At 42.5% G+C, this 12,481-nt stretch overlaps 1 protein-coding gene across 4 annotated transcripts in view; it reads left to right on the top strand.

Annotated features, from left to right (window-relative positions):
- Positions 1-3,326: 3,326 nt before the first annotated feature.
- The window catches only part of sobpa (sine oculis binding protein homolog (Drosophila) a), a 44,458-nt gene continuing 35,303 nt past the window's right edge, over positions 3,327-12,481 (top strand). For 3 of the 4 annotated variants that reach the window (XM_035168176.2, XM_035168174.2, XM_035168175.2), the window contains exon 1: positions 3,328-3,753. In XM_035168176.2, coding sequence (XP_035024067.1) covers positions 3,658-3,753 — 96 coding nt within the window. In that variant the 5' untranslated portion in view covers positions 3,328-3,657. Of the gene's footprint in view, positions 3,754-12,481 lie in introns of all 4 variants that reach the window. The other variant, XM_035168173.2, reaches the window with a different exon arrangement.

Genomic DNA, 12,481 nt, shown 5'->3' with positions numbered 1-12,481 from the left:
TTAGTCAGATTACTATGAATCAACATGTGTACAGAGATTTGACCTCAATGTGGAAACACTTTGGATCAAATCTGTCTTTAGTTTCGTCCTAACTCGTTGTTTGTTTGTATTACGGCAGATAAAGACCTTCACATTTAAATGTTTATTTGTGTCCAAGACTACAATGAGTAAAACATTTATTTGAAACCAAGGTAAAAAAAAAAAACAACTTGAGCGTAGTCATGTAAACCAAACTGTTGAAAAACAAGCTGTCATACAAAATCCTTGTGATGATATAACAGCTCCACAGTTTAGAGGAAAAAGACCCAGCAGAGTTATAACAATGCTTTCATTGAATCCTACTTCATATGCTTATTACTGGACTGGAGACAAAGTCTGTTAAGGACAGCTTAAACAACACAGAGCTGCTGAATAGACTTACGAAAAACATATGATCTGTTCACCCTCAGCATCATATTGTCCAGATTAAAATAGCTGCAGGCAATTTTAGCGTATTTAGAAATGTCACAGTATTTTATCATAACAAAAATCACACCAAATACCACTGTTTCATTTAGCTTATGCATGTTTTATTGTAATTTCAACACTTTCTTCAGTTTCTTCACATATTCATATCTCCAACTCTTCATGCATAATATATCATCAGAAGCATTCCAGTTATACTCCACTAAACCTCTGCTATAGCCAGAGAAATACAGGAAATCGTGTGCTGCTGGGTTTCTTGAGGCGAGAGCTGCGCTGTAGCACTCAAGTCATCTCACCCTGACCCCGTGTCACGGTTCACAGCTCCCATTCCTGCTGGTTTCCTGGCTGAAATGGGTGTCACCGCGCCACGAGCAGCATCACCCGGCCCTCTCTGTGGCTCCCCACCTGTCGACTCATTGTAATTCCACTTAAAGTCAGAGGGCAGCATGTAGCATGCAGCTGTGACGGATAAATCAATGCCTGACGCTAAAATCATTTATTAAAGGGCCCCTGAGTCTGCCTCATGTGCCAATAACAGAACTGTTTTGCATTAACTTAGAGGTTCTGGAATTCCCTCTTCAAACAACATGCTGTCAACAGGTATCACTGCAAGATAGGCGTATAAAACAGCTTTATATAAATATACAGTATATATTCCAATATGTGTTTACATGTGTAAGTTAACACATGTAGGGATACTATACAGAGGACATGAATGTTTACTGTATGTGCATATGTAATCATGGCAGTATTTAATAAATGCAGGACATTTTTTCCCCCTGGACAAATCTGTCTGTCTTTCTAAAGGTCATGTTTTCACCCCGGGCTGTTTGTTTGTTGGCTTGTTTGATTGTAACCAAGATTACGCAAAAACTACTGGGCGGATTACCAGGAAACTTGGTAATGGATGTGGGTCAGGGAAGAATCCATAAAATATTGGTGCAGATCTGGATGAGGGATTTTTTTCCCTCTTTCTTTAAAATTGTGAGAGGAGGCATTTTTCAACAATCCCCTTTATTTCCCAGATAATAATTCATGGACCTTGATTTAAAAAAATAGTGTGAGTGTGTGCAATTTGGTGCAGATCCATAAAAAAGTTTGTATCCGGTGAATTTAGATGTGGTTTCATCAGGGGACTGTTTGGCCTTGGCAGAGCTATCAACTCATGAATGCCATTCTAGTTGAAATAAATGTTTTTTTTAAAGTGAACAATTCTGCTCCAGTTATTGTCTTAAACACTGAATGTGAGATATTCATTATTATTGATCAGTCAAATAATGTGGGAAAAAAACATTATTTAAATTTAAATTTTCTTTTTGAAACTTTGATGATTTCTTGGGTTCACATGTGGCCTTGTGCCCACTGATTAAACCAAACCTCTTTAATTAAAATAGATGTTAATATGTAAGTCTTGGGACAACAGACACCTGTGGATGTTTATTTTCACCATGCACATTGTTAGCTCATGGAACAACCTGGGGGAGAAGAAGCAGCACTCTAAAGGCCAAATGGAAACTATTTTCAGCACGATGATTCAGACATTACAGAAGTAGCACACCTCAGAAGTTTCCTTTGGCCTTCAGAGAGTGTGTTGCACCTTTTCCCTCCTTAGGATGAAGCAACATTTCTCTTCTTATTACAAACTCACACACTTTCATTTCCTCAGTTGAGAAGACTCATGGAACACCTGCTCCACTGATCTTCTCACTACGCAACCTTCGCCTCCCGTTTACTTCCAATGTCTGAGAGGGAAGAGGCAAATAAACCATTTGTTTCCTGTGGCGAAGTAAATTGCAGAATGGCTTCACATGTGGTTCAACTTTGGTGAACTTTGATCTGTGACATCTGTCTTGGATTCACGTAACTGCGACCATGCTCCAATGCAGGGTCAGATCAAGTGCCCCTGTCCTGTCAGTATAGTCTTTTTTAATTAATAAATAAACCAGTCACTTACAAACAATGCAAACATTAAATACAAACTTAGTTAACAATTAAGAATTTTTCTTTTCAAAACTCTTTTGAAAAAAAAAAATACGCTTGAACATGGAACAATTTTCAAAATATATACAATTATATGTGACTTTGCTCAAAGCTATGGAACTAACAGTAAATAAGAAATGTCTTATTGAAATAGGGTCAGGACTTTCTCTGGAGTTTGCCTTTCACTCATGAACATTCAGGTGAGGGGGAGGGGCAGCAAGCAGAGGCAGGTTGGAAGGTTACATTCTGCTACAGAGATCATGTGTTTTTGTTTACAGCTCAGCTCTTTGTCTGTGTCTTTCACGTGTATGGCTCCGCTTTTTCATCCTGAGATATTTGTTTTCTTTTTTCATTTCTTTTTTCATTTTTGCATCTGTAAAAACACGCCCGGTTGCCCATGGTGGATCCTGCAGAGGATCTCCTGCGGAGTCTTTACAGGGGGCTGGCAGGAGAAACTCCGGAGAATGTCCAGAGCCTCTCACTGGGACATTGGCGTACAGTTTATGTACCTTATGGCCCCTGATTGAGAAAAATCCTCAATGCACAGTTTAAAAAAAACATATGAAGCCATCCAAGCAATAGCGACTAAGTTTCAAAATGTCCTTGAGCAAGGCACTGCTCTCACTACACTTGTAAAGCGTCTCTGCGTGGTCACGTCAGGCTGAAAGTCATGCAGATGCCACTCAACACACTGGCACCTCCAGAGTTTTTGACTTTGTGGTGTTAAATGACTGAAGCGGTGGAGAGTGTAACTGATAGAGACTCAGTGCAGAACAATGTGGGTCTGGACTGGGGGGGTGTGCGGGCACCTGTTAGCCGCCGTACACGCTGTCACCATGAGGCAGCAGCGCTAAGTGGATGTGAGCGCTCTGATTGCGCTCCACGGGAAAGCGAGAAGAAATAGCCCACCTCTGATCATCAGCGCGTCATATAATGTTTCAGCGGACGCCCCTCCCCCTGTCTCGTTTTTTCCCCTCACTCAACCTCTCCTTTGACTCACAGAGGCGGCTCACCACTGGCGCACGGACCCGCGGAGGAGGACACGGCCAGAAGATGGCTGACTTAGCCGGGCGCCAAGAGCCCTCGGCGGCATCCCCAGCGTCACACGGGCCGCTGCGAAGCTGCGAGACGCTCGCCGTCTGGCGACTGTGAACCGGCCTCCCTCCCTCCTCCGCTCACCGCAAATATTGACAGAAGCACCGCAGAGAAAACATGGCAGAGATGGAGAAAGAGGGCAGACCCCCGGAAAATAAAAGGAGCCGAAAGCCTGCGCACCCAGTGAAGAGGGAGATAAATGAAGAGATGAAGGTAAAGAAAGGAGGGTCCGTCCGGCTGCATGCGATTACGCGTGGAAGCGGAGTGGGTTGTGCGTGCGTGTGCGTTCACACAAATCTGCACAATACAGTCAAGTGCAGGTGGCTGCAGGATGGCCAAACTCTGATTTGTGGTTTTCTCTTTGCACAAGTTCTTTTGTCACGTCCACATTCCAGCCTCAGCTGCGCACTCAGCCAAGACCGCCGTGCACAATGGATGCGGCACCAATCCGCCGCTCCTGTACTGTAGTAAGTTTTGGAGCAGTGGAGAATCAGTGCGCGCTCCTGTCGCTTCTTGTCATTATTCCGCTGTTTGTGTGCGCTGCCTTCCACGGCTCACTCAGAGTCAATGGAAAACCCAGTGCGTCAGTGAAGGCGTCAACAGAGCCTCTACTACTGCTATTAATACTGTTCCACTCCGGCGCAGCGCAGGGCAGCCGCGGCTCATCCTTAGTATAAATCAATGGGGGAACACTCACGCAGCCAAGATGTGTTTGTGCGTCCGTGTGGGTCTGCCTCTGAGCGTGTGTGTTTGTGTTTATGTGCGCGTGTGCTGCCCAGCTGCCCAGAGGCGTGTGATCCAGATGTGCGTATGTGTGTGCGCGCGAGCTTTTACGCATTCGACAGGAGCACAATGTCTCCAGTGTTCGGCCTGCGCGATTATCCATCCCAATATTCAGCCACACGTTGTTTCTATTCGCGTGTGTGTGTGTGTTTTCCTCGGCGCACATTGTGATATCTGAGCCCCGTGCTCCGCGCGGTTCATTGTGGAGAAAGTGTCCCTGGCATGTGTGAGTGTGTGCGTGTGTGAGGCAAGCTGTGTGTCCGCTTTGTCTCCATCTCTTCATTGTTTGTACACATTTGGCTGGAGGCACACGAGCACCCAGAGGTTTTTTGTTGTTGTGGATGGATGTGCAGGCGATCACTCCGAGGATAATTGTGGAAATTGTGATTTTTAGGCTGTCAGAGGGGAAAGAGATGGTGCTGGCTGTGAGAGAGTCCTGAAACAACCCTGGCATAAAGGCTTTTTGTATCCAGACCTCTCCAAAATACCATTTGTCACCGCTTCTTTTCTGTGACTGCAAAATAAAAGGGGGTAAATGTGAATATTATTGATGATTAGATGATTCTTTTAGGAGGGTGGGTGGGTGGGTGGGGGCAACTCAGCTGCCAACATGCATTTATTATCATCACAGAGAAATAAGAAACAGGCAGTTAACTAGAATAATATGACAAGATAATGTTACATTTTAATTAACGGAGTAGCCTTTTTATTTTATTTTATTTTCATTGTTGCAGCATTGAATAGAAGCAAAATCCTGAATTCTTATGATGTCCTTGCTATTTATTAAAAAAATTAACTGGAGGTGAGTTCATTTAATAATGGAATTTTAACTGGTTGTTAAACTGGAAAAAAAAACCTTGATAAGGATTAAAAATATGTTTCATGCTCTTCAGTTTGTGAAAGAACCCAGTTAACCCTGCTTTGTGCTGCTGCCTGGTCCTGATGACAGGATGCAGAATGTGTGTGTGTGTGTGTGTGTGTGTGTGTGTGTGTGTGTGTGTGTGTGTGTGTGTGTGTGTGTGTGTGTGTTTGTAGTGAGGGGGGTGTCAGGCAGAGTCTCACCATGGAGAAATTTCCTCATTTCTTATCAGGGGAGCACTAGAGGTTGTCTCAGCGGAGCGTTAAAAATGGCACAAATATTTATGAGCATCCTTACGGCATAGTGAAGGGCCGTCTTGACATATTTAAACACAAGTCCAGATTTAATTTAATCATTTTAAATATTGTAACAGAAATTAGGTAACATTTTAAATAAATCTAGTTTGACTCATGCTGTTTAAAAAAACAAATGAGATGTCCTGTATTGCAATTCATCACACTTAAAAAATAATTACACGATGTCAGATGTCAGTCAGAAATGGTGTTTTATTTGCAGCTCTGTGTGTTTTGCTTTTTGATGGTAGATTGTGTGACACTGGTCATTATTCAGGATTCAGTGAATTGACGTCACTTATAATATGTTGCGGAGAGCCGACATGTCAGCTAAACATCTCATTTGAGGGAAACAGCTTAAACTGTCATCAATTTTATTTTTTTTAGCTACAGGCTTATAACTGTAACGACAATCTGTCAAATGGTAGAGGAGGCACTATACACCCGACCAAGTGAAAATGTCAGCAGCATGTGCATTTTTAGATGTACCAATACAGAGTGTACAAAATAATTTGTTCAGAGCTGATTCACCTGATTGAACTGGGAATTGAACGACTGACCTCCTGGTTTGTGAACGACCCGCTCCACCTCCCGAGCCACAGCCCCGATAATGTTGTATTGATGGTGTGTAGAAAAAGTTAGGAATGCTACTGAATGGAGCAGCAGATGTGGTTATGGTGTCAAAACACTTTCCAAGGCTAAAAAAAACATTAAGTTTGTTTGTAGCTCATCTAGCACAAACACACACACACACACACACACACACACACACACACACACACACACACACACACACACACACACACACACACACACACACACACACACACACACACACACTAGCTGTTTGTCTACAAAGTTAATGTACACCTGTGATTTAAAACAAGTTTATCCAACCCAGAGAATATATGTTGCCCATACAATAACACTATGGTTAAAATGTAAAATCTAGTTTTATAAAGTATGGATGTATTTAATTGAACAAGCGAGGCTGTGCCAAGTAATACACTTAGATACAAAGCCAAGTGTAAATCTGGAGCCAGAGTTATGGCCGTCAGAGTCCCTATATGCCATTTGTTGTATGCTGTAAGTTAATTTTAATGTCAAAACATTTATTTATAAAGTTCTCACACTAATCTTTTCTAAGTGTTCAGAACAAAGACTCTGTTCTTTTCTTTAGATTCTTTCAGCCTCAATATTTCAATCCAAGGCCAGAGGAAAAAACAGTAACATAGAGCCACAATGTGCCCTTGTTGTGAGGGATCATGGTCTGAAAAACCCGCAGCCTGACAGTGTTTCCTTCATCTGGCTGCTTAATGTGTGCCACGGTAAAATAAGCCCCGGTGAGTAATCAAGGAGAAGAAGGAGGAGCGGGTATACGGAGGGGATAGGAGACGCTGCTGGAGAGAGTGGGGTAAGAAACAGGGGAGAAAGGAATGTATACAGCGCTGGGCTGGCTAAGCTGTAAAAACTGTAACCTGAGTGTCTCTGCTGGATCAGATATCAAGGAAAGTAGAGGGAAATGAAAGCAGAGGAGAGGGAGAGGCAGAGGAGAAGAGAGGGAGAGAGGGAGCGAGGGAGTGGAAAAGTGGAGTAGGAGGAGGCAAAGGGAAACTTGGCGTGTGGATTCGGGAATTTTATCACAGTGTTCTGTGACCTGCTCTGGTTTCTATCCACAAGGTATCCAGTTCCCACCATCGTCATTACCACAAATCCTACCGGCCGTGTCTGGGTCTTAGTGGAGGGAAACAAGAGGGAGACTGTGGACAAACAGGATTTTCGATGTATTTTTATCATTATCTCCTGGCAGTGAAGAGCAGTACATTATGATTACAGTCCACTTAACCACTAATTATCCTCCAAATTTAAACGTAAACTCGCTGGAGGACCCAAGCCTCTGTAAAACCACCAGATTGTCTATAAGTGGGTTCTGACTAAAGGGGGGCTGATGTTTTCTTCTTGTCATCATTATATCCGAGGTCTGATCCACAGTGTTCAACATAGGCAGAATTAAGACCTAATAACTTTAAAGGTCTGAATGTATTGGTTGTTAACTACGCAGTGGCAAGATGGCGACTTTGCGTATCCTGCGTCCGTTTGGTGCGTAGGTTGTGCTCGTCCTCAGTACTTAACGTGACACGTCTGCAAGATGCAATACCAACAAAAAAAGGTCGGGGCAGTAGCGAGTCCTTGACAGGGTGACTGGACAAGTCATCAGGGGTACGTCTTCAGTGACAGAACTGGTGGACAGGCTGTGTGACCACGTGTGGAATTACCCACATTTGTATGAAGTGTCACTGCGTGTTCTGTCTTGATCTTAACATCAGCCAAATGTTTATCTCCTTAAATGTTGCCATCTTTGTTTTGTTTACCGCACACGAACTCCACAGAGGGCGTTCTGTGGAGTGCCCTCTACTGGAATCCTCCAGTAACAACGTAGTACCGAAGCAAGTATGTGAACAATAACGTTCATGACGCAGCCAGTTGCCTACGCACATGTTTGGTTAAACTGCAAGTGAAACGCGGGCCCAAAAGGCTTAAATGAATTATTTATACCAGTGACACAAGGGCCGGTCAAAATATAGGAAACACCTTTCAGCAAACTGCGATCCTGTTCTCCAGTGCAGCATCTAAAGTGACCATGAGGCTGACTCACCACCACTCTGACAGTGTCATTAATGTAGGTGGTTTTTTACTGTGTTGATGCATTAGATTGTACTGGATGAAGGTGCATTAACAGTAATAAAGTGGCCATTCTGTGTTAGAAGTGGTAAAACCATGTCTGCTGCTCAAGGTGGAAAGTAGGCGGATCAGCATCTGCTTTAAACCCTTATGATAATTAAACTTCTATTAGGTGGAGCCAGAGTAATCAGATTTTTTTTTACTACGGTACAGAGTTGTGTAAATGTAGAACAAAGCTGAGATGTGATTTGGGCAGAAAGGTTAAAAAGTTTTTTTTTTAAATCTATGTGCTGTTTAAAAGAGACATATTATTCTCTTATTCACGTTAATAATTGTCATTAAGGTTATCACTTGAAAAGATTTACATGCGCTAATGTTCAGAAAACACATCACGTTCCTCTTACTGTCCATTGCTGCAGCTCCTCTTTTCAGTCTCTGTCTGAAACGCTTGGTTTTTAGCTCCTGTCTCTTTAAGGCCCTCCTCCTGATTAAGCCAAGTCTGCTCTGATTGGCCAGCTGGTCCACTCTGTTGTTATTGGTAACTGCTTCCAGTGCATGTAGGAAATGTCAGCCTCCACTCTCGCTTTACTTTGTTAGGGGGCGTGTCAGAGTATCGGCTAAGTGAGCATTATGCAAATGTAAGTTTTTGTGCCATCATGCTAACCCGGAAGTGTCGGCCGGACTACTGACGATTTTTATGATGTTTTTTAGGGGGGGTTGAGGAGCTTCCCTTTCTGCAGACTTTGGGTTTTATAATTTTGCAGAAGTTTTACATCACAGAAGACCTAGAACACACTAAACTAGAGGAAAGAAAAACTGAAAAAGCATAATATGTCTGCTTAACAATTTACCAATTGTTCACACAAAACAAGTGAGGTTCCACATTACATGGGAATACCAGCAGTAACAACAGCATTAGGAGAACAATGATAGCGGACATATATTTAAAAACATCCATCATTTATCCTGTGTCACAGGATAGGGATGCTCTAACGACAAAACCATTCACTTTGCTGAATTAAGCAAGGGTGCTTTTATTTTTTTTATTTAAATGGTAAAATGCTTTTAAAGCAGCATTTCATATTGATTTCCAATTCTTAACTTTTAACCCATTGATTAGCAAGTAGTCAGTTTCAAGTTAATTTAATTTGCTTCTTCTTTGTTGTCCCACAGTGATATTGGTTGGGGCAAATAATGTGGTGGTGGTGGTGTTTCCTGTGATTGGAGCGTTATTGAGTTTCAGACCGGTTTATTCTAAAGTTGATGTAAGAGGAAAAACCTCTGAGTGACATTTAGGCAAAAATATGTTCTCAATGAATTTCATTAGATTTATATATTAGTCTTGTCTTGTCTTTTTGTCCAAATAAATGAGCTCAATAAATGTCATGATTTTTTAGGATTCATTCTCTGGGGACCATGATTATCCACTGCCAGTTTTATGGAAATGCAGCTAGTAGTTAAAATAACCTGTTCGTGGGCTGAGGTATTGGTCAAAGGGGAATTTGTGACTCAGTGGTCCTGTTTAGCAAAAGATCAGGAAGGGGCAACCAAATCATTCTGAATCATCCTCTGGGGACCATGATTATTCATGAGTAATTGTTCCCATATTGTGCTTTGGACCAATGTCTCGTACAGAAAGTAAAAACAGACGCAATTAGTGATCCCACCATCCCAGGGCCGTGCAGTTTAGCAAAGGTTTCCTGTTTTCTATCTAAATATATAAAACATCTTAGTTTGGCTTGAACTCTTCTTTCAGCTTTATTCTGTAGGAGACTCTTAAAAGCAGCTGAAATGAATAAATCTTATAAACAGAGATCTTGATTAAAAACCTTTACATCCAGTGTAAAGTATAGACATCTGTAGTTGCCTCTGTGTCTCCGTGTCTTCCTCCCCAGCTCAGCCGAATCCAAAGTTGGTGCCGCTGCTTTGATGAGCCGCCAGCCAGGATTAGATTCCCCTCTTAATAATACTCCCACTTTCTCAAAGTAGTAGGGTGACACAGAGGACAGCACGGTAGGAAGGAAAATGGAGACACAGAGAGATGCTGTGTTTTTGTCTCCATGATCTGGTTATTTTACAGCTACATCCGTTTTACTCAGGATGGGTTATGCTCCAACTCATTCGTTCAAAGGGAGGATTTTCTCCGCGGTGATTTTTTCTTCTCAAGGTTTCATCCTTGCAGTTGGACTAATTGCTGCAGTTGAGCTTGCCAGTGGGTGAAATTTGAGTGTGTCAGGGCTCTTTTTGGCTGGTTTGCCACGTATTGACACTATTGCACTTAAATGGGACGCACAGCAAGTGTGTTTGAAAAACTACAAATAAATCTCACCTTCTTTGATAAAATGTCATACGTTCTCGTTAATATTATCAGATTTTTCTTTCTATTTTCGAAACCATGTAAAAGAGGAACCTCTCCCAGGATTGAGACTTAAAAGTTTAATAGAAACGTCGGGGTGACCTCCTCTCCTCTATGCTCAGCCAATTTCCTGGTTCTCTTTCACAGTATCTATAGATATGAATAAACAGATTCTTCATGTATTCAATATACAGAATCTGTAGGTGAGGGACAAGACTTTGGCTCCAGAATCCTTCTGGTTTCCTTTTTCTATTTTGACCAATCATAAGCAGGCTTTGGTTGGATGCATGTGGAGAACAAAAGAGGCAGAAAACATTGAGGAAATAAAGGCAAAATGCCTCCAAAAACATTCTCAAACCAAGGGACACTTAAATGGATTCAATTCATCTGCATAATTTCTGTGAAATGTTGGGAGAATAACCCTGGTGCGAACATGCACATTCCATAAGGAAAGGACATGAATTTAACTGCCCCATTTACAGCACATGAATAAATTTGTTGGCTATTTCAGTTACAACTCAGGCTGATGCAACATGCCACAAAAAAGTGCTCATGTTGTGTCTCCAAGGTTGTATATAGCTGTCAGAGCCCAACTTTAGCTCCTCTCAGGAAGTGGTACTAAATCTGACTTCCAGGAACCTCGAGGCAGCGCAAGCTCTGCTGTCACTCATCGCCGTTCAAGCAGAAGTGTGGTTACATCTGCAAACACGAGCTGTCCTGATTAGCAGCCGTCACTGCTTTAACTGCCATGTTTAAAGACCTCTGTGACAAAAAAAAGCTGAGAACGTAATTGTTTGGATTAGACTTAAATTGCCGTTGGTTACTGCTCCAAATCCAGTGAATAGTTGGATGCTGACACTAAATAACCTTAAAGTGTGCACACACTGAAACGCTCCTGCAGGTGATGTACGTGCATGCGTGACTTTCTGATCACAACAGAGTGCTTTGACTTATTTGAACCCTGCACTGTGTCAACCCATTGACCAACCCCACCACAGTGGTATTTTATAACAGACGGATCAATAACTCCTGTCATTCTTCATTAATGACGTCTTCCTAACATGTAGCCAAGTCCTTCCTTAACCTATGGCACATTCACTTCTGTACAGAATGGCAGAAACTGCGTGCTCTGTATGTGTACTCTGTATGTGAGACAAAACTGATCCAAGAGCAGCGCTAATACAAATACAGCACATCATGAATTTCTGTCTGAAATGCTTAGAAATGTGCTGATGATGCAGGAGAAAATCTGCCTCTGTCACTCCTATACTGGGCCACAGTGTCTGACATATGCAAAGAGATACTTCTGCCTCTGTGTGTCAATGTGTGTGTGTGTGTGTGTGTGTGTGTGTGTGTGTGTGTGTGTGTGTGTGTGTGTGTGTGTGTGTGTGTGTGTGTTACCACTGTAAGCAATATGCAAGCTGCACTTTGTGTTGGTCCTCTGTTAATTAAATTTGTATCAAGCAGTTGAATGGACTCACCTGTTGTCTGCAGGAGGTGCCCACACACCCACACACCCACACACACACACACACACACACACACACACACACACACACACACACACACACACACACACACACACACACACACAGGCTCCACGTTCAGTATGACCTGTGTGTGTGTGTGATGAGCCATTCAAGCCATTTAATTCTTTCCTTTTATAGATAACTGTATTTTATTGTGAAAATACACCTAGCCCGAAATGAAATCATGGTGTCAGATAAGTTCACTTTCCTCCACAGTGCATCATCAATCAATACCTCAGACCTGCCTCCAGCAGTGAATGAGCAGCTTTCAGAGAAATCTTAACTCACTCAAGTTACAACTTAATTTTCCTGTCCCATCATCTCGGTGTAAAACTCCACAGACCAGTCTGACAGACAGCCTTGTTAGTAAACATGAACCTGCTGCGTGTGGCGTGCTGATGCAACATCATCCAACATGATTACTGGCTGAGGGCCCCTG

The sequence above is a fragment of the Hippoglossus stenolepis genome, chromosome 10, assembly GCF_022539355.2.
Source record: "Hippoglossus stenolepis isolate QCI-W04-F060 chromosome 10, HSTE1.2, whole genome shotgun sequence".
In the NCBI taxonomy this organism is placed as follows: domain Eukaryota; kingdom Metazoa; phylum Chordata; class Actinopteri; order Pleuronectiformes; family Pleuronectidae; genus Hippoglossus; species Hippoglossus stenolepis.
Note: the sequence above shows the minus strand (reverse complement) of the source record. Positions and strands in the feature narration are given on the sequence as shown.